The 19,279-nt window shown below is 42.6% G+C and overlaps 2 protein-coding genes across 10 annotated transcripts in view; one reads left to right on the top strand and one right to left on the bottom strand.

The window, feature by feature from the left end:
• Window positions 1–2,515: 2,515 nt before the first annotated feature.
• On the top strand, window positions 2,516–13,458 carry CCDC90B (coiled-coil domain containing 90B). 6 transcript variants are annotated; one of them, XR_003533292.1, is made up of 9 exons: window positions 2,516–2,643; window positions 3,981–4,100; window positions 6,705–6,868; window positions 8,816–8,917; window positions 9,565–9,606; window positions 9,685–9,756; window positions 9,839–9,896; window positions 10,837–10,951; window positions 12,085–13,458. XR_003533292.1 is itself a non-coding variant. In XM_027677498.1 (9 exons), exons 1-9 carry the CDS (start codon window positions 2,532–2,534, stop codon window positions 12,138–12,140), a joined length of 777 nt encoding a protein of 258 aa, XP_027533299.1. In that variant the 5' UTR covers window positions 2,516–2,531; the 3' UTR covers window positions 12,141–13,458. The 6 variants fall into 6 exon arrangements, 5 of the variants coding, with proteins under 5 accessions (XP_027533299.1, XP_027533298.1, XP_027533301.1 ...); XM_027677498.1 differs by having other exon boundaries at window positions 6,705–6,808; window positions 9,839–9,892; XM_027677497.1 differs by having other exon boundaries at window positions 9,839–9,892.
• The window catches only part of ANKRD42 (ankyrin repeat domain 42), a 21,318-nt gene continuing 13,796 nt past the window's right edge, over window positions 11,758–19,279 (bottom strand). For 2 of the 4 annotated variants that reach the window (XM_027677494.1, XM_027677493.1), the window contains exons 12-13: window positions 16,953–17,097; window positions 13,581–14,520 (exon numbers count right to left, since the gene is read on the bottom strand). In XM_027677494.1, coding sequence (XP_027533295.1) covers window positions 14,425–14,520; window positions 16,953–17,097 — 241 coding nt within the window. In that variant the 3' untranslated portion in view covers window positions 13,581–14,424. Of the gene's footprint in view, window positions 12,012–13,580; window positions 14,521–16,952; window positions 17,098–19,279 lie in introns of those variants that run through there. The other 2 variants (XM_027677492.1, XM_027677495.1) reach the window with 2 other exon arrangements.

Raw genomic sequence — 19,279 nt, 5'->3', positions numbered from 1 at the left:
CTCAGAAACATGCAGAAACAAGACACCAGACAGAAAGGGAATTCGGTACTCAACATCCCTGAAAATCCAGCAGTAGATTACATTTCTAAATGTAGTTCAGGGGATACCTAGCTCTAATCATCTTTGGCTCACTTACAGTCAAGAATGGAACTTGCTAGTGATTCAGTGGGAAAATCAGCCCTCGACTGGGAAAGATCTCAAAGAAAACAGGGAGAAAACAGGAGGTATGTGTGCTCATTGTTTGCAGAAGGAGTGGACTCTAAGATATACAGCCCTTTCCAGCCCCACATACCAATGACTGGATAGCACCATCACCATCGACAATACTAAAATTTTGGTCTGTATCCTGAAGTCAGCAGGGACCTCCCATGAAGGATGCCACATAGTCAATAATATATTCTGCATGAAAAACATGGACGGAAGGTTGAAAAATCAGTCATATTGTCTCATTATTTTCCCTCTTTCCAACCACCTAATGGGTTTCAACACTGTCAAAAATTGGGGATTGTAAAGTAAAACATACACAGGTATTCTTCCCAAGAATGCCAAGGCAGTGGAAGGATTAAAAAAAAAGGTTTATTTCAGATGCAAGGACCACTTTTTTACAATGCATCTCATCGGACCTTCAGGGGCAAAAGGCAATGCCCCTCCTCCTCCAAGGCTTTTTGTATCTTCTCTCTCTCCTTCCCCACTCTCTCTGGCCCAAGGAGGCCTTGTACACATCTGCAAACATGTTATCTCTCTGCATACCAGAGAGCAAGGCTGAAAACTTCTCTTGCTATGCAGAGGTGGGAGGAAAGCATTGAAACTGCCTTTGAGAAGAAGCCACTACCTAGGAAGAAAGGCTTCCTAGCAAATGAGTTCTAACTTTCCGTTACATATTCTTCTGGAAATATATCTATTCCTACAGGGATCTACATCCACTTGCTGTCCCTATTTTCACCTACTTGAGAGGAGGCCGTCTACCATACAGCATCTTTGCAGAGTATGACTACATGAAATAATCCCTGCCGCAGCCCTCATCCGGACAACCAGACTGACGATATAGACATGTGTGACTTGTGTGCATGCTAAAGCTGTAGGATGGCCGGCTGAGGGCATAGCAATAGGTATGCTCCACTGTGTTTGTACAAATAACAATAAAAAAACAGAGGGGAAGGGTGAGCTGATCAAAATAGACAGTCCTATCCTCAGCCCGTCTGGCTGTAGGCTGCTGCCCTCCTACGGCAAGCTGGGGCAGTCGTCCTGAACTCCCGATCAGCTCTCTGTATTGCTAAAATGGACCGAGCTCAGCTGTTGGTTCCAGCTGACAGATATTGCAGCTTCCAAACACCCAGTTTGCCATTTTGTTGTCTATCTGAAGCAGCACCCTGGGGCACTCAACCTCTCTGTCCTGCCAGGGAAGCCTTTGTGGAGGGAAAGGACTGTGTGCTGCTCAAGGAGCAATTGCCATCCTGAGCCTGCGTTTGCCACTGTTGGTGTTGAACAATACATCCCTGCAGAGAGGGTGCAGATCTGCGGCTCTTCTCCCTTAGTGACAGCTTTTGGTTGCTACTGTTGGGGGTTTTTTCTAGTATCTGTATCTTGGCAACACAGTAGCTGTCGACTCATGGGCCCACGAGATCTTCATGAAGTTCAACAAGTTCAAGTACAAGGTGCTGCACCTGGGTGGGAACAATCCCAGGCATGAGTACAGACTGGGAGAGGAACTCAACGAGAGCAGCCATATGGTGAAGGACTTGGGGGTTCTCGTGGATAAAAAGCTGGACATGACCCAGCAACATGCACTCAGCCCAGGCAGCCAACTGGGCTGCAACAAAAGCAGCATGGGCAGCAGGTCAAGGGAGGGGATTCTGCCCCTCTACGCTGCTCCCCCCTGGAGTGCTGCATCCAGCTTTGGGGGCCTTGGCGTAGGAAACACATGGACCTGCTGGAGCAAGAGGCCTCCAGAGGAGGCCACAAAGATGATGAGAGGACTGCAGCATCTCTGCTGTGGAGACAGGCTGAGAGGATTGGGGGCATTGCACCTGGAGAAGGGTTAGGGGGAACCTCACTGCAGCCCTACAGCACTTTAAGGTGGCCTATAAAAAGGAAGGAGAAGGACATTTTATACCAGCATATAGTGACAGGACAAGGGGCAATGGTTCTAAACTGAAAGAAGGTAGGTTTAGATGAGATATTAGGAAGAAATTCTTCATTGTGAGTGTGGTGAGGCACTGGCACAGGTTGCACAGAGAAGCTGTGGCTGCCCCATCCCTAGAGTTGCTCAAGGCCGCGTTGGATGGGGCTTTGAGCAACCTGGTCTAGTGCAAGGTGTCCCTTCCCACGGCGGGGGGGATAGAACCAGATGATCTTTAAGGTCACCTCCCTGCGCACACAACACGCCCGCGCCGTGACGTCACCTGAGGGAGGACACGGCGCGGCCGCTCCTCCCGCCCGCGTGGGGGCGCTGCCGGGCGGCCGCGGACTACAGTGCCCAGCATGCCCCGCGGCTAGACCGGAAGTGGTGGCGGAAGCGGCGGGCGGGAGCCATGAGGGGTGGCGGGAGTGGCGCCGCGATCCGCGCCTTGGCTGGCCTGCTCCACATCCCCGTCCCGGTCCCGATCCCGATCCCGGCATTGCTGCCCCCAGCTCCTCGCAGAGGTGAGAGGCGCCGCAGCGCCGTGCTCGGCCCGGTGGCAGCCCCCTCGCACGGGGGCAGCCCCCGCGCTCTGTGAAAAAGATGTTTGGAATTGTTTTCCATTATTTGTAGTATTCAGTGCATCTTAACTCTAAATACAGACATTAATTCGGGTGCTGTTGCTGGTTTAGTTAGAGCCAGTTCTTTAGAGCGCACGTAAGGTAGCACATGACTTATCTGGTAGTGGCACAGTGTAACTTCCCTGTTGTTTAAGTGGTATAAAGCTTTTCAGTAGATAAGGTTCAGAACAAAGTTTTGTTCAAGGCAGGCAGCCAGCAGTGCGTAAGGTTCGAATAAGCATGGATTTAGAAGTAAAAGGGCTGCTTAGAGAACAAAAAATCTATTCGAACCCAGTCTGTAATATTCAAACCCCACAAAGATAAGGTGCAGAGAAAGATATGCTTCAGATAGAAATAGAAGTGGTGAAACATCTTCTGGGAAGGCACTCACATAATAAATAGAGAGGATCTCTAATATCCATTTATAAGATATTAGGTGCAGGCATCATATAGCTTTGTTGCCTAGTTACTTTCCTGATGAACCAGTAGACTCATTCTGAAAGTTAGACTTGCATGGATTTCTAAAAAATAAAAAAATCTGTAGCTTTATCTTCACATCCTTACTAGAAAGGATAGTGATAGAAGAAAATGTAAAAAGAAAGCAATTGAGGAATTCTTTGAAAATGAGAGATTTAGATTGGATATTAGGACGAAATTCTTTACTGTGAGGGTGGTGAGGCACTGGCACAGGTTGCCCAGAGAAAGTTGTGGATGCCCCATCCCTGGAAGCGTTCAAGGCTAGGTTGGATGGGGCTCTGAGCAACCTGGTCTAGTGGAAAGCGTCTCTGCCCATGGCAGGGGGTTGGAACTAGATGGTCTTGAGGGCCCCTTCCAACCCAAGCCATTCCATGATAAGATAAAAATCTGTTGGAATTAAGGCTCAGCAGTTTAAATAAAATAGCAATGAATGCCTAATTGCATTAACTCACTGAATGTTTTAAAAATAAGAAAATTATTTAAGGCATGTTTCCCAAATACTATAAAAGAATTGGCTGTGGTGGGTGTTGTCTCAGGATGCTTGTCCATTGCACAGTTACACGGACACACTTATCATTGATATACGAGTCCTAGTTGGTATAGATTTCCTGTGGAAAAGGGACTGATGGTTTCTGGTGTGTGCTGTAACCCAGCCTTTTGTTGCAACATCCATGCAGCTTTTTTTATGATGAAATAAGTTAAAATTAGTGTATTGCATGATAAACCAATCAAGTTAAGTTTTAGGCATGTTTTGTTACTTCCAGGTTTTGCTGCCACTTTCATTAGGAAGTCATATGATGTCAGAAGAGTTGATATCACTCCCCTGGAGCAGAGGAAGGTAACTTTTGATACCCATGCTTTAGTGCAGGATCTAGAAACCCATGGTAAGTGATATGTGATTAGTAATTCAAAGGAAAACTTTTAGTTTTGAATACTGTAACTTTGAGTGCTATCAGTTTCCCCAGAGTACCGGTACTCGGTGGTATAAAATATTTGGCAGCCTGTCTAGGAGGCTGGTGAAGGAGAGGCATCTCATCTGACGATCTGATACATTACATTTACCTCATTACATTTGCCTCATTAGGCAAGTTTATATAGTGTCTTCCAGCTGAGGAACATAATTCAGTTAACAAATGTGAAGTAAATAACAGTTAAAGACTGTTTTAGAGCAAAAAGGAAGCTTTAATAGAAGTTCCTGCTATGCACCTGCTAATAGTAATTTAAGGGTTTTTTTCTAGAAATATTTTCAGCAGCACAGTGCTGTGATACATTCTTAATGCCTGCACTTTCATGTTGTGAGTGTGACCGGCTGAAGTTAGGTGAAAGGTCCATGTAGCCCTGGGTTCTGTCTGCTGACAGCAGCTGTGAGTCAGTGCCTGCAGAGAAGTGTTAAAACAGGGTAGATATCTGTGACACATCCCCTTTTACTTTCTAAGCCTCCAGTTGCTGTCACCCTGGAGTATTTTGGGTCAGGTGTGAGTTTTAGTAACCTTCACTGGAAATCTTTTCACAAGCTTATTCAGTCCCTGAGCCACTGTAAACTGGTTAGTACCCAAAACATTCTTTCTCATGGAATTTCAGGCATCCACTCCTTTTGTCTGGGAGGAGGGAAGTGAACATTTGATCTTCCATGTCACTCACAATTATGCAAACTTCTGTCATATTCCCCCATCATTCTTTTTCAAACAGAAGAATCCTAGCTTATTGCATTTTTCCTTGAGCAATAGCTTTTCCATATTTTTGATCATTCTCAATGTCCTTAATATTAATAATTTTGACTTCTATCACATTTCATTTCACAGGGGAGGGAATAGAACTGCTGGCATTACTTGACAATTAAATGTCCTGTAGATTTGAACAGTGATGTAAAGTTGTGTCTGTTTTGTTCTCTGTTCCTTTTCTTAGTAATTCCTAAGAGTTTGGTTTGCTTTATTGGTCCTTACTAAGCCTTGAGCTGATGTCTTCATCAGACTAGCAACCATCTTTTAAAATCCTAAGTGACAGTAGAAACTTAATACAATTGGAGGTTGGAACTTCATATAATTGGAGGTTGGGATTTTTTTCCATTATTTGGGTCTAATAATAATATGCGTTAGTAGTTAAAAGACTAATAATAGTCCGCTAACAATATTTATTTTTTTCATGCCTGTCAGACTTGACAGCCTGTAGTTCCCTACATCTCCCTAGAACTGCTTTTAAAAACTGGCATTGTTATTTCCCAGTCCCTGGGTAACCAAGGTAGGCTGGGAAATGTTACTTCCGCCCAGGACTATTTCAGCTATTTCTTCATCACGTTCCATTGGAACTTGCGGGGTGAGGTCTATCTGGTGCTGGTTGTTACTCAGTTTAATTTGTTCCGTAACTTTACAAATGTTTCAGTACCACAGTGCCAGAGCTCTATAGGTGAAGCCTGTACACACCACAAAAGTGAGAAAGCATTTTAGTTTTTCCCAAGCTTGCTGCAGAGAGTTTTCAGGCTCCATTCTCTTGGTTATAGGAATTTTTCCACATTTTCTAAACATCCATGCAACACGAACAGTTCCTGCTATAGAGGAGGAGCAAAATAAGGAATTGGCAATAGCCTAAGTAACCCTGAAGACTCAGAGGAACTGAAGCAATACTATCACACCTCTTAGTGGAAGGAAGCTGTCATAAAGCATGCATAGCTTCTTTAGTCATGTAAACCAATGGTGCAGCTTGACAGTACCAGTATTTTAGAAGGGAGCAGTGGTATAGTTCTCTAAATAATTTGCCTTGAAAGTCTTTTTCAATAAAATGTTAATTGAACCCGTTATATAAAATGGGCCAGTTGAAACACATCAGTGAGATTGCTGGAAATAAATCTTCAGGGCAAAAGCTCTCAGCACTTGACCAGATGAGAGCGATTTTTTTATTTATTCTTTTTTTACTATTCACATCATACAGCACTTCAAAATTGCACCAAGCTATGGACAAAGTGTAATTGTTATCATCAGAAAGCAAAAGTCCCAGTTTGAGTTCATTGTACAAGCAATGGATGCAGCATTTTTAAAATCAGTTTTGCTTGTGTTCATATCTGTGCAGAACAATTCCAATACATGCAGAATTACCTGTTAGTACTCTGTAGGATGCATGCTTTGTAGCTCAAGGTAAGTTTGGCTTTAACAGAATCTGTGGAAGTTCATTATGAAGTAAAGTTTTGCTGAATTATTTTTACAATGCATGAACAGTTAAGCCTTGAACAGAAATTTGATCTTTCTGTCAGCTGCATCTATAGACTTTTAGTATATTAAAAGTTAACGTGCTTCAGATTTTTGCAGTCTGTGTTTTTTCGACTTAAAAGTCACAGGGACTGGCTCCTGGCTGTCAGTTTTCAGGAATTGTGTGAATTCCCATGTGCCACTGTAGTTAGGTATGGCATTCGAGTGTCCCAGGTTATCGTGTAGCTCTTGCTCTTCATCCAGATTTTTGATAGCACCTTAACTTGTCATACTTCTGTTGTCCTCTAGGCTTTGGGAAGGAGCAGGCAGAGACCATCGTGTCGGCACTAATAACCCTGTCAAACGTCAGCTTGGACACCGTCTATAAGGACATGGTCACGCAGGCTCAGCAGGTGAAAAACAATCTGTGGTGTGTAGCTGTAACAGCTCATACTTGCATCTTTAAAGCACAAGTGAGCAGCTCTTGTTAGTACTATAAAGACCTCACTGTGCCAGGTTTTCCTAATTTTCACTTGGGATTTTAAGTGATAGTTAAATGCCGTGACCTAGCTTCCGCTGAAGTCTGGCTGCTTCATTGAACACAATGAAGTTTTTACAATTCCTGGGAAAACTTCAGTTGCATTTACACTGAGGAGCCTCATCCCATATTGAAATATTCAGTCTCAACACTGACTACACTATAAAAATCAATGTTTCTGCCTGACACAGTTCCATGCAAATTATATCTGGGTTACTGACTTTCTTTGCATATAATAGGATTTCCAAAAAGAAAGGTTTCCATTTTGAAGGAAAAAAAGAGACAGAAGTTCTTGTCTTCTTCTGAGATTTAGAGGAAGAAAAAAATTTAAACAACTTTTTTTAGAAATAAATGCCAGTAAGATAAAAATCTGTTGGAAGAAAGGCTCAGCAGTTTAAATAAAATAGCAGTGAATGCCTAATTGCATTAAGTAATTGAAGAAGAATGGCGCATGATTTCAGCTTGCACAGCCTTCCTGAGTAGTTATTAATGCCGTCACTGTGCATCAGAGCTTTGTTATCCCACCCAGATGTCTACCCTACAAGAAAAACTAAGTTCTTTTTATTTTGTCAGTTTGCTAAAGCAAAACTTGTCACCACCTCTACTGTCAGCAGGAAAGCCAGCCATGCTACTTAACTGACCTGCTGCCTGCAGGTATGTCCACAGATATGGACTTGAATACCTCAGTGAAGGAAACACCCCAGTGCTTTGCTGGAATGCAGACCAAGGTGCTGACCTGGTCAGCACAACCAACCAGGTTTATACCAATAACTAAGTCATGCAGAGCCCACCCACTGTCCCCAAGGGCACATGACACAGCACAGACTACATCCAGGTGGCTAAAACCTCTGCCTCCTAAATCAAGGTGGCTCTGTCCACCCCATCTGCTGGGACAGTCCTGGCCCTGTACTTTCACATAAACTGTGCCTAGGTCAGGGAGGCAGAGCTGCCAAAGGTCAAAACCAAACCACACTCCAGTGGCTGTGACCAACCATGCTGCTGAAGTTTTCCCAGGAGTTGTAATAATTTCATTGTGTTCAATGAAGTAGTCAGACTTCAGTGGAAGTTTGGTCAGGGCATATTTTAATGAATTTAGTTCTATGTAAAATCTGAGAAATACTGTTGGCTTGTAGTCTGAGTGAGAGCTTTTTATTTTGCTGGCTCTCAGCTTTAAAAGTCAAATCCCACAGTGATACATCATTGTCATTGTCATTTCCATAAATAATAGGGTAACTTCCTTATGGTGACTGAAGGAGTATTATTGCTTTCCAGATTCTAAAGTACTGCATTTCTTCCTTTATTTTCTGGAGGGTTTTTTCCTCTATAGCTTATAAATAGCAGTTGATTTCTGAACTCGGTAGGTCAAACCCCACGAAGACTTGTTTCAGTGCTTTTTTAGCAGTGTTTTACCTGTGTCTTACTTCACTGCTGAGAGGATGTTGTGGTACTTGTGTCAGTAAGACTTGGGCTTTTGATCAGTTTGTGAGCAAGAAGTGGAAGTGCTTATTAGGAACTGCATTCAAACAAAAATTAATGCTTCTGAGGCTACTGAACATTCACTGAAAATGGAAGAGACTGAAGGACTAACCTGTAGTTTCAGGTATATTTCATTTCATAACTACTTGGACTAATACCTCGGGCCTTTTTTCTTAAAGTCAAAGTTGGTGCATTAAAGCAACAGAAAGAGCACAAAATGCAAACCTCTTGAGTCTTCCAAACAAATTGCAGCTATAAAATTCTGTTTCTGTCACTTCCTTGTTGGAGAGACTCCCCACTTTTGTGCTTTGGAGTAACTAATTTCATAATTTCAGACCTAAAAATCTTTCCTTTACTTGCCAGAAAGTGTGCAACATAATCAGTGGCATATTTTATTGTTCCAAAGGAAATAACTTTACAGCAGATAATGGCACATTTGGACTCCATTCGAAAAGATATGGTCATCCTGGAGAAAAGTGAATTTGCAAACTTGAGAGCAGAGAATGAGGTATTAATATATATTTTTCATTAAGCAGTTTAATTCCAATGTATGTTGAGGCTTACATGTTGTACATTTTTGTGGAACAAAGTATGAATGTAAAAATAATTCTAGATACTTCCATCAGAGTTAAAAAGTTTATAGATTACAACTTCTGAGATCACATAAAAATATATTTCACGTAAGACTTGCTCAGGTTTTCTGTAAAGAAAAAAATGTACAGATTTTACAATCATCTTCTGTAATTTTATTTAAAGGTAATTCTGGTAGTTTGTGGCCATTAAACATATACTGCAGGGAGAGGAGTCAGCCGTTTCTTTGCAACAATTTAATTAAGCTGGTAATTGAGATATGTTTTGCTTTTACTTGATGGCATTTTGGTATTTTTCTGCTGTCTTTAGTCTCTGAATAACAAGATCATCATTTTTAGAAAATAATCTCTTTATTTTGAGCAAAATTGCCAGCAGGTGATATGTGGCTGTACAATTGAACACATTATTGAGCATATTTAATCAAGAAAAAATTTCCCCATTGGGAGAAAAAATAGGGAAGAATAATTGCATGCATGCAGTGGTAACACTTACATGACTGATTAATTTGGTTAGCAGCTTCCTGAATTCGTAAAATCTTTCTTTTTTTCTCTCCTCTGCACTTAGAAAATGAAAATTGAATTAGATCAAGTTAAACAGCAGCTAATGGTAAGTAAATAGCAAGTACCTACATGCCCCTATTGGGGAAAGTAAATAGTTATTTTCATAATCTTTATTTTTTTAAAGAATGAAACTGGTAAAATCCGAGCTGACAGCAAGCTGGACATAAACCTGGAGAGGAGCAGGGTGACAGATATGGTAAGCTGGTCTGTGAAGATGCCCTTATCAGTTCTGTGTGATGTTTCTGTTACTACAGTTATAATTTACCTTTCATCCACAGTTTACAGATCAGGAGAGGAAACTGATGGAAGCAACTACAGAATTTCATAAAAAAGTAAGTATTGAGTAAAGCTGATTTATAGTCAGCAGGATACAGTTACACATTGCATTTTATGTACAAACTTTCGTGGAAGTTAATAGGTTTTTGGATGTGGTTAAAGAAGAGGCTGGGCTGTATCACTCACAGCTGTTGCAGATGTTTCTTGCCTTAGAGATGAACACCAGTCAGCAGAGGGAGGCATGCAAGCCTTTTCCCTCGCTTCCCAAGTACCTTGTTTCTGGCTGTTACAAGTGGGATGTGTGCTGTCATGCTGCCCTTCCCAGTGTTAACTGATGAGGTGTACCAGAGGGATGGTCCAGGTGCCTGCAGCTGAGCATTTCAAGGGCTGGAAGTCCTCAAAAGCTGCTAGATGGCACCAAAGTCTTAAGAGGCTGAAGAGGGACTTGTCCCATCTTCAGCATCTCCTTCCTTTTTGGGATATGGTTTGTGAATGCTTAAACCTTTGTTTTTCAGAAATGTAGGAATAATGTTCTGTGTGCTGTAGAATGTCTCCTTTAGGATGCACTGGCATATCAGACAAAAGTCTGTATCATGAGGGTGATGAGGCACTGGGAGAGGTTGCCCAGAGAGGTTGTGGACTCCCCATCCCTGGAGGCATTCAAGGCCAGGCTGGATGGGGCTCTGAGCAACCTGGTCCAGTGGAAAGTGTCCCTGCCCATGGCAGGAGAGTTGGAACTAGATGGTCTTTAAGGCCCCTTCCAACCCAAATCATTCTGTGATCAGAGTTTTCTCTCTTTCTGTCACTTCCAGTATTCTTCCTGGATTGTATTAAATGGTGTTCTGTGTCTTCTAAGGTCTCTTAGCAGTTAGTAATGTTTTACTTCAGTGATAGGCTGAAATTAATTTCTTGTTGCTAGTAGCATAGTATTTTAGTGCAACTTTGCAAAGCTGAAAGGTTAAATACCATCATCATTATATGCTATCTTTTAATGTTTCAGGATTCAAGTACCAACAGTGTTATCTCAGAAATCAGTAATAAAATTGACACTGAAATAGCTTCCTTAAAAACACTCATGGAATCGAATAAACTTGATACGATACGTTATCTGGCAGGTACGTGATAGGCAAGGAGGTGAGTGCTGGCACTGTATCTTGGATGTAAAACATTCAGGAGTATATGCTGAAAGACGTCAGTAGTAGGAGCAGACAGCTGGGATTGCAGGGGTAGATTTCCCCCCAGCTGAATAAAGTGTGACACAGAACACAAAAGAGGTGGGAGCATACCATACTAGGACTAGGATTGTGCCCAGAACTGGGAATAGGAGGAATACGGACATGGTCTAAAAAAGATTAAAAAAAAAAACCTTAAATACCTTATCCATCTGACAGTACCTCTGCTTGCTGCAGCAGCCACTGACATGGCGGAGTTGCTACAGAAATTCTCCTGAGGTCATTTGGGTTGCCCTGAAAGTTTGCTGTCGTTCGGGACTGGTCTGAGAGTGACCAGTTCTGCTTCCCATTCAGTCTCCACGGACATACAGTTCAGTGTGACAGCACTTGTACTTTCCCCTGCCAAGCAGAACAAATCTCAGTCTGATCTGAGATTGTCTTCTCAATATATATATAAAACCAGTGAAGTTTTTATTGTGTTGGAGCTGGATAAAAAGAGAGTAATGCAGTATATTTGGAAGTGAGAATAAATTCAAAGGGAAATGTAATTAGCTTTATTCTAACACTAATTGAAACAGCAGCATAATAAATCCGAAAGACAACTTGTCAGGGGTGTTGCCAGGATATCCCGGTGTTGTGTCAGATACCTGTATCGTCAGTTCATTGTCGTTTGGTTCAGTGGCAAGTCATTATAACCACGTCTAATGCAAGACCTGGTACAGCATCTCCTGTAATACAGCTTCCAATAGTAAAAGTTCCTGTAGCCTGTGGTGCGCTGAGTATCCAGTGTAGCTGTTCAGATGTGTCCCTGAAAACATGGTTCCTCAGGCTGCTGAATTTGGCCCCCGTCTCACCACCACAGTGCTGCTGTGCAGGGTATGACATCTAAGGCAAGCCACTGTCTTCTCAAATTGCTCTGTCACGCCTGCAGCAATTCAGGAAGTTTAAGAGGCTCTGCTCTAGTGTCGTTACCATTTTCTTCCATCTGTTTGCAGCTAATTTCCTGTATTTATAAAGTGATACACTTCAGCATTCAGCTAATTATTTCCTTTCTTTGGGTTTGTTTTTTTTAACAGCTTCAGTGTTCACTTGCCTGGCAATAGCACTGGGATTTTACAGGTTCTGGAAGTAGATCTGAATGGAATGACTGCATCTAATACAAACAGAGAAAAGGCCACCCAGGCCAACAGTAGTTTGATGATCGTTTCCACTGTAGATAACCTTGGTACCTTTTTGATTCGATATTCTTACTGTATAAGAAAAATGTATTCTGAATATGTAACACTAAAGATCAAAATAATTGGGGGGAAGTAGCCAAATAGTAATTTTGTTGTCTCTTGTTCAGTAATGTATTTATTTCAGAATATTTCTTATTCTATACCACAAAGTGTTTCCTAATATTTTTTATAATTAAATTTGGTTTTCCAACATTCTCACTCTCAGCTCCTCTTAAAATGGAAATATTAAACATTTTATAGGACATTGAAATGCGAATACAATTCTCAAATTAGTGTTCCCAGTATGGGAATACTAATACCAGATTACAATATATCTGCTCTGATCCAAGTATATTAATCTTAAACATAGGTTCTGGATTTTTGTCTTCAGTCTGTTCCTCACTTTTCTGATGGATTGAAGCCTGGCCCTTTGGGGTTTTTATCTACATACATAAAAATGCACTCCAAGGCCTTTATTAAAGAACCCTTTTTTCTTGAAAACTGGTTTACATAAAGTTAAAATCTTATGTACAACTAAAATGTCTCCATAGATTTATTTTCTTTAGTATCTCTTGCAATGTCTGTAACCCCAGAAGTCAGCAGAAGGGGGAACTTCTCTGTCTTTGTCTTTCCAAGGGGAAATGCCACTACTCTGAGCAACCATGTACAGCCCTGGGGCAGATAAGTACTCTTAATTTCCCCCTTTCAGGTAATGCAGAGTATTTCTAATGAACCCAGACATATTTTCTGGGCATAGTAACATGGAAATACTCAGCATCTCAGTGGTGCCGGCGTGGTGGTGGTGGTAGTGGTGGTGGTGGTGGTGATCCTCCTCCCATCTCCACACTCCTTGGGACTGTTCTGTAATCCTGACACACTAACTCTCCAAACCCATCTACCTTCTGCAAGGACTTGAAAACTTCTGTTGCAGAGATGCAACATAGCAGGTGGATGCCTTCAAAACTGAAGCAGTCACATCTCAAGTACAAATGCATACGCTTGGTTTGATTCTTGTAGTAAAATAATAATTTTTAAAGAGTCCTTCTGGATTAACTTCAAAATAAGAATAGGCCCTTTATGGGCTAAGGACTATGTAGTAGTGAGTAGTGGCAATTTTTTTTATTGCGGTTTTATTCTGTTTACAGTTGAACTTGCTTTTATTCTGCTAATTCTTATATTCTATGCATTAAATTATTTATTATCTTCATTCAAGAAAATAAAATTAATTTCTTATATTTGCTGTCTGACTATCTGAGTGTTCCTACATTAACATTAGCACCAGTGGTGAGGTAGGAAAGAGCTCATCTATTGCAGCTTCTCACCATCATCATCTCACACACCCTGAAGTGGGCTCTTGAGACTGAATTTCTACACTTTAGCTCTGATACAAGGCTTATGCTGTTAGTCAGTGTGCTTCTCCTTCACTATGCACAGAAATCATTGATTTTTATTTTTCAGTACCTCTGAAATTCTCAGAGATTGTTTTCTTTGGTACTTAAGGAGAGGACATATCAGGACTTGAGCACTAAAAAAAATAATCTCAAAATGAGGCTTCCAAAGGGAAAATAACTTCACAATAGCACACAGATGAGAGAAAAAATTTTATAGGTGTAGTCATTAAATGTTTTCTAGGTATGGAGGAGAGGTCAGGGTTGCCATTTCTAACCACAACGTGCCCCATAACCTAGTAAACTCTTCAGCCCTGAGCTAGAGGCCTGCTGCTGCAGTTCATCTGGCACCTCACAAAGAAGTCACTTCCTGGCTTCTTTAGGAATGACTTGAAGATAAAAATCAAGGTGCCTGGTACCTGTCTGCAGCTGAAAAGTAATTCTCCTGGAGACTGTATTCTGCTTCCATGCTGAAGGTCCTATCTGAATATTCTAGGAGGTGATGTGCACTTTTTCCTTTTTAAGGTCACAGTACAAAATAGACCAGGAGACAGAGGTACTTCTCTCAGAACTATGAGGGCCTATGACATTGCTGCTGTTAACTCTTGAAATGTCAATTTATAATTTGCAAAGCTGTTGCTAAACTACATTTTCTGCTGCTGCATCAGAGAACTAGAGAACTAAAACCATAGTTCAGTGAAAGGCAGAGAACCACAACTCATCTGTGCAGCTGGGCCATGCAAACTTTGCATTGTCTGGAATATTGCCTTTCTACCTTTGCAGTCTCCTGCCCCTCTTGGAGGGTCATTCCTCAGCGTAGCCTCACAAACACTCCTCCTGGGCTGCAGGCTGGCTGCTTCTTTATTTTCTTTTTGTCTTTGCAAGACTTGGCAATTGTCTCAGCTTCCTGAAACAAAGTATATTTCAGCCATTAAACAGCAATCACTGGAAGGATTTCAAATCTATGGATGTGAGTAACCACAGAACACTGTGTTTAAACTGAAGCTGGGGCAGAGCATAGTCCCAGGGCATGGGATGGCAGCACAGCAGTGTAAGTGGAAGGCCCCTTGGCTGTAGCAGTCACTCAGAGCAGTTCTTGAAAATAAACCTGCCTTGGTAGTTGTCTCCAGTCCCAGCCAGTAAATCTAAAGCTCAGCTAGACTTTTTCAGACTGTTGTGGGTAGAAACAACTACAGCCACTCTTTCACCCTAGGAATGGGGCACTCTATGCCATAGTTGTTCTACATTTTTAAACCTGCCAGGGAAGTATAATGAATCATGTCTTAAAGCAAGCTGTTATTAGCCTGGGGTCAGATGATGACAAGAGAAGGACTAAAATTCTTGGGATGAAAATTCCTGTCCTTTTTCATGAACCCTAATAATCTGATTAAAAAGCTTGTTTTCTCTGACTCACTCCATCTGGACTGGTGAATATTGAAATACAGTGGTTACACTGCACAGCTCCCCACAGGGGAATGAATATGGCTCCATCTCACAAGAGCAGATGTTGGGCTGCTTAGAACATTCCTCCAGGATGGGTATTCTTGAGTCCTCTAGGCAGACGAAGGACTTAAATCTGAGTTGCCCATGTTGCCAGTGATGAGTCCTTGCCTTTTATCCTGGATATAGCAGAGCCATACAAACAGTTACATAGACAAGGCAGTGCAATGGCCAGGGAAGTTAAGCAGAGCTCCAAGAACAGCCCTGCTACATGCCTTTTCCACCGGCATCTTTTCCTGAGAAGAACCAACAGTGCTACTGCACACCAGTCCCCACACCCATAGGGGAAGGAATTTAGGTGCTTCATCCAAGGCTGACAACTTGACTGGATGGTAAAAACCTGACAAACAGGATTTTGACTGTCACATCAATTTTTGAGAATTATATTGGGCAGCAAAAGGTCTGAAATGCCAGCTCACCTGTCCCCAAAATTAGCATGTGAACTTCTGATCTATCCTCAAGATTTCATTTTTTGAAAAGCTACAGTTTTTCTGTCTTTGCCTGCTAAGCCAACCAATAATTCATATCTGTGTGTATATTCTTTGCTGTGAGAGGGCTAGATAATTGGGATAATAGCAGATGGCATACAAGAACACTCTCTGCAGTCAGCCACTGCACACATCAGTAAAGTCCTGTACTACAGTCCTCCATCAACTCACTTCCCAGTCTGGTGTAAAAAAGAGAAAAGGAAACCTGTTTTGAAGGAGTTTTGAAGCAAAAGAAATATCCTAAAGTATGAGCTGCAATTGCTACAAAACCTGCCAGCCAGGGGGTGGGGGCTGACACAGCAGGTTGACACCTAGTGTGAGCAGCCAAAAAGGTGAGCTGGTTAGAAGGGGAAAATTACCAGGAAAAAAACACCAGCTGAAAAATGCTGACAAAGAAAATATCTGCCAGCTAGGGAATTGTGAGGCTGAGAACCAGAAGCATCCTTGAAAAGTGCAGCTGGCCTCTTTGAAGTACAGCTGCGGTACCTAGAATTCAGAGCCATACCAAGATACCACCAATAAGTGCAAAAACAAGAGACTGTAGGAGCAATTGACTGAAAAGGTGGAAAATAGTCTGGGAAATAAAAAATGGTCTGAAATAATGGAAACCTCATCATCTACTGGCTATACAAGCTATGCAGGTGAAAAGTAAAAAATTAGAAAAGGAAACATCAGCATCTATTGGCAGCTTACAGTGGTGGTGTTCTCTTCCCTCTTCCCTCTCTATGATATAAAAAGGCCTTAATATTCAATTCAAAATGAAGCCTCTCTGTCTGAGAACTTCCCATGCCGCACCTACTTTTCCTTTCCTAAACAGACTGAATTCTCTGCACAAACTTTCTATGAGATCCTGGACTCTCACTCAGGATGCCTGGCTGATTCCAGACTGTGACATGGATCATCTTTGAAGTGAGACTGTTATTTTCTTTGTCCCCCTCTGGGGACCCACGGTTATGATCTCTCAACTCACAGGCTGGGTAACCCTTTAGGTGATGACACCTCTCCTGAGGCACCAGGCCAGTCTCAGGTACCAGGTACCAGCCAAGAGGAACTGCCAGTCACTGTATATGCATGTGGAAGTACTCAGGGATCAGTACACTCCTTTTGTTATTATGCAGAATATTGGTGCTTCTCTGCCAGGGTACAAAGAGAAACTGATATCCTTTCACAGCAGAGACACTGTTAGGACAGACAAAGGTTCCTGCTCACTTCCATGTCCTAAGCTAAAAGCTGCTAGCACATTTTTCTCTATTATTTCCTAGCACCATGCCTGGGAATCTTAGAAGGAACAACATGCACAAGCTACAGGCAGTAGCTTCTGTCCCACGCACTGGGGGAGTGTGGCACTCACCATGGGGACAGCAGGGGGGATGCAGGTTTTCTCCAGGCTCTCCCTAAGGTGGCTTATCTCAGCACGGTAGTCATCCAGCTGGCTCTCCAGCTTCTCCCGCCTGACTCGCTCATACTCCAGCTGGGCCTCCAGCTCCCTCACAGCCCTGTCAAAAGCAAAGGAGACAAGCAGAGCAAGAACTACATCCAAACCTGCCCTGGCCACTCTACGTGGTACTGTGCCTTTGCCAGGGAGCAGGTTAGTCACGCAGAAAGCAGTGCAGTACTCTTCACACCAGCTGCGCTCCTGGCTCCAGACACTTTGTACTCTTCACACCAGCTGCGCTCCTGGCTCCAGACACTTTGTAACAACTCTATAAACAGCAGCTTTTCCCTCTCCGCTGCCAGCTGTGCTCAGCACGATTTGACCACGAGATGGAGACGTCTGCCCACACACCGAGCCTGGGGCTCGTGCAGCCTGTGACCGGATCCATCTCCAGCTGTGGGAGAGGAAGAAGTGCCCAAGGAGCAGCTAAATTATTACGAAATAGAGAAAAAGCATAAGGCTGGGATTCTGGAAGGGTCAGGGGCAGCTTTTTCATTTACATCTGGTGCTGCTACATCCTTCCTACTGATTGGCTTAGGCACGAATGAGGAATACTCAAATAACAGCTTGCATGACCCTTACTCAAGGGAAACTGATGCACTGGTTTATACACAATTGCACAAGATCTCATTGGTCACATCCACAAGGCTCCTAATTACTTGAGATTCCGCAAACGGTTTAGCTGAGACATGATTCGCATATATTCTTATTATAACAGCAATTGACCTCAGCAACTGAGTCATCTGGAATTGAGCTGGCTCTTTTCTACATCAGGATGAATTAGCACAACTACAAAGATGGAAGATCGGTAAAAGGAAAAGGGAGACATCTGTCCTGTGGATTCAAACATCATGGCAAAAAAGCTCTCATCAAGAGCTAAGGCATTTCCTGGAGAGAAGAATTCCTGACTCATGGGCCCAAACCAGCCTTAAAGACACTGTAAGAGTGGCCTGTGCTCAGTGTTCAGGGGACAGCCAACTTCTTGCACACTTCAAATTAAAGAGGCACAGCTCCAAAACTCTGTGGCACACACGCGGTGGCAATTTTTTCCATGCAACGCAGCCTAGTTAAAGCACTGTGCAGTGGTTCACACAAGGCCCCTTACAGCCAGAAAACATGGACTAGATCAGAAATCTTCAAAATCTGTTAAGTGGCCTTCCCAAGTAGCAACTCCTGCTTTTAATCTAGCAAAACGGTGTTGTCATTAAATATTTTAAAGTAATAGGTTTTCTGGCCTATGTTACAAGCATCTTGGAGTTTACCCACAGATAGGTACCCTGAGAAGGGTAGGTAGGTATGCTGAGAAGCACTATTTCCATTTGAAAAGGACAGTTTGGGGCTAGGTATGCTTTCCAGCCTCCCCAGGTGAGAAAGACTCTTCAGAGCCTCACAGTTTTTCTAGTTTAGCCACCCATGCCACAGAAAGCAATGTCCCTTATAGAGTCTCATCAGAGCCCTCTAATAGGCACTGTTCCATCCAAAATGACCGCTAATGTATGCCTTTAGTCAACAGTGACTTTTCCATCATTAAAAACAGATTTCTCCAACATAGGTATCAACACCTCAGCTGGTCACCCTCCTCCTTTGAAGCCAGGAGAGACACTCCTAGAAGTGATGAATCACATCCTGAAATACATGTCTAATTATGCCCTGAAAATGCCTACATCTCTCCAAGAAGTCTAAAAAGGAGCTCAAGGTCACTAACTCAGATGCAGATATCTGTTAGCTACAGCAGACATATCAAGTTAACAAAGATGGACTTTCAGCCTGGGCTGAGTCAAAGGGTGACCTGGAACCAAAAGAAATCCTGTCCTCAGTTTCTTGGCTCAGATATGGCTGTAAAACAAACTATTTAATGGCAGTCTGTGACACCTATTACCTGCTCCAGATCTACACAGACTGGTAAGTCTGCTGCCTTCATGATGGCATACAAGCCCTCTGGACAAGTCTCCTCTCAGTAACCAAATAAAGACAGTGATTTGGGGTGGTCTAAACACATTACAGAGGTGGTTATCTGCAGACACTGAGATCTGTGGGTAGCCAAATCTTTGACAGGTAGAAGTGGAGACAGGCCTGTCTTTGGATGCTGCATTATTGTTTGAGCTCTAAATCTTTGATAGACAGAAGGACTTTTCTTTGAAATGTAGACAGTCTGTCCATCAATTCACCTGACCAGTCTAACAGAACCCTTTGATTTAAAGGAGACACTGAGAATTAGACAGACATTATGAATAGTGCTTCAC

Source organism: Neopelma chrysocephalum, unplaced genomic scaffold, assembly GCF_003984885.1.
Source record: "Neopelma chrysocephalum unplaced genomic scaffold, ASM398488v2 Primary Assembly neopelma1_43, whole genome shotgun sequence".
NCBI classification, from domain to species: Eukaryota; Metazoa; Chordata; class Aves; order Passeriformes; family Pipridae; genus Neopelma; species Neopelma chrysocephalum.
This window is presented reverse-complemented; position numbering and strand designations above follow the sequence as displayed.

What these genes read in the sequence shown, in the direction of transcription:
- CCDC90B (XM_027677497.1), top strand. Translation starts at nt 2,532, where the DNA reads ATGAGGGGTGGCGGGAGTGGCGCCGCGATCCGCGCCTTGGCTGGCCTG. An exon ending in ACTTGAGAGCAGAGAATGAG is followed by an intron (nt 8,918 to 9,564) that starts GTATTAATATAT and finishes CTCTGCACTTAG; the next exon opens with AAAATGAAAATTGAATTAGA. An exon ending in GGAGCAGGGTGACAGATATG is followed by an intron (nt 9,757 to 9,838) that starts GTAAGCTGGTCT and finishes TTTCATCCACAG; the next exon opens with TTTACAGATCAGGAGAGGAA.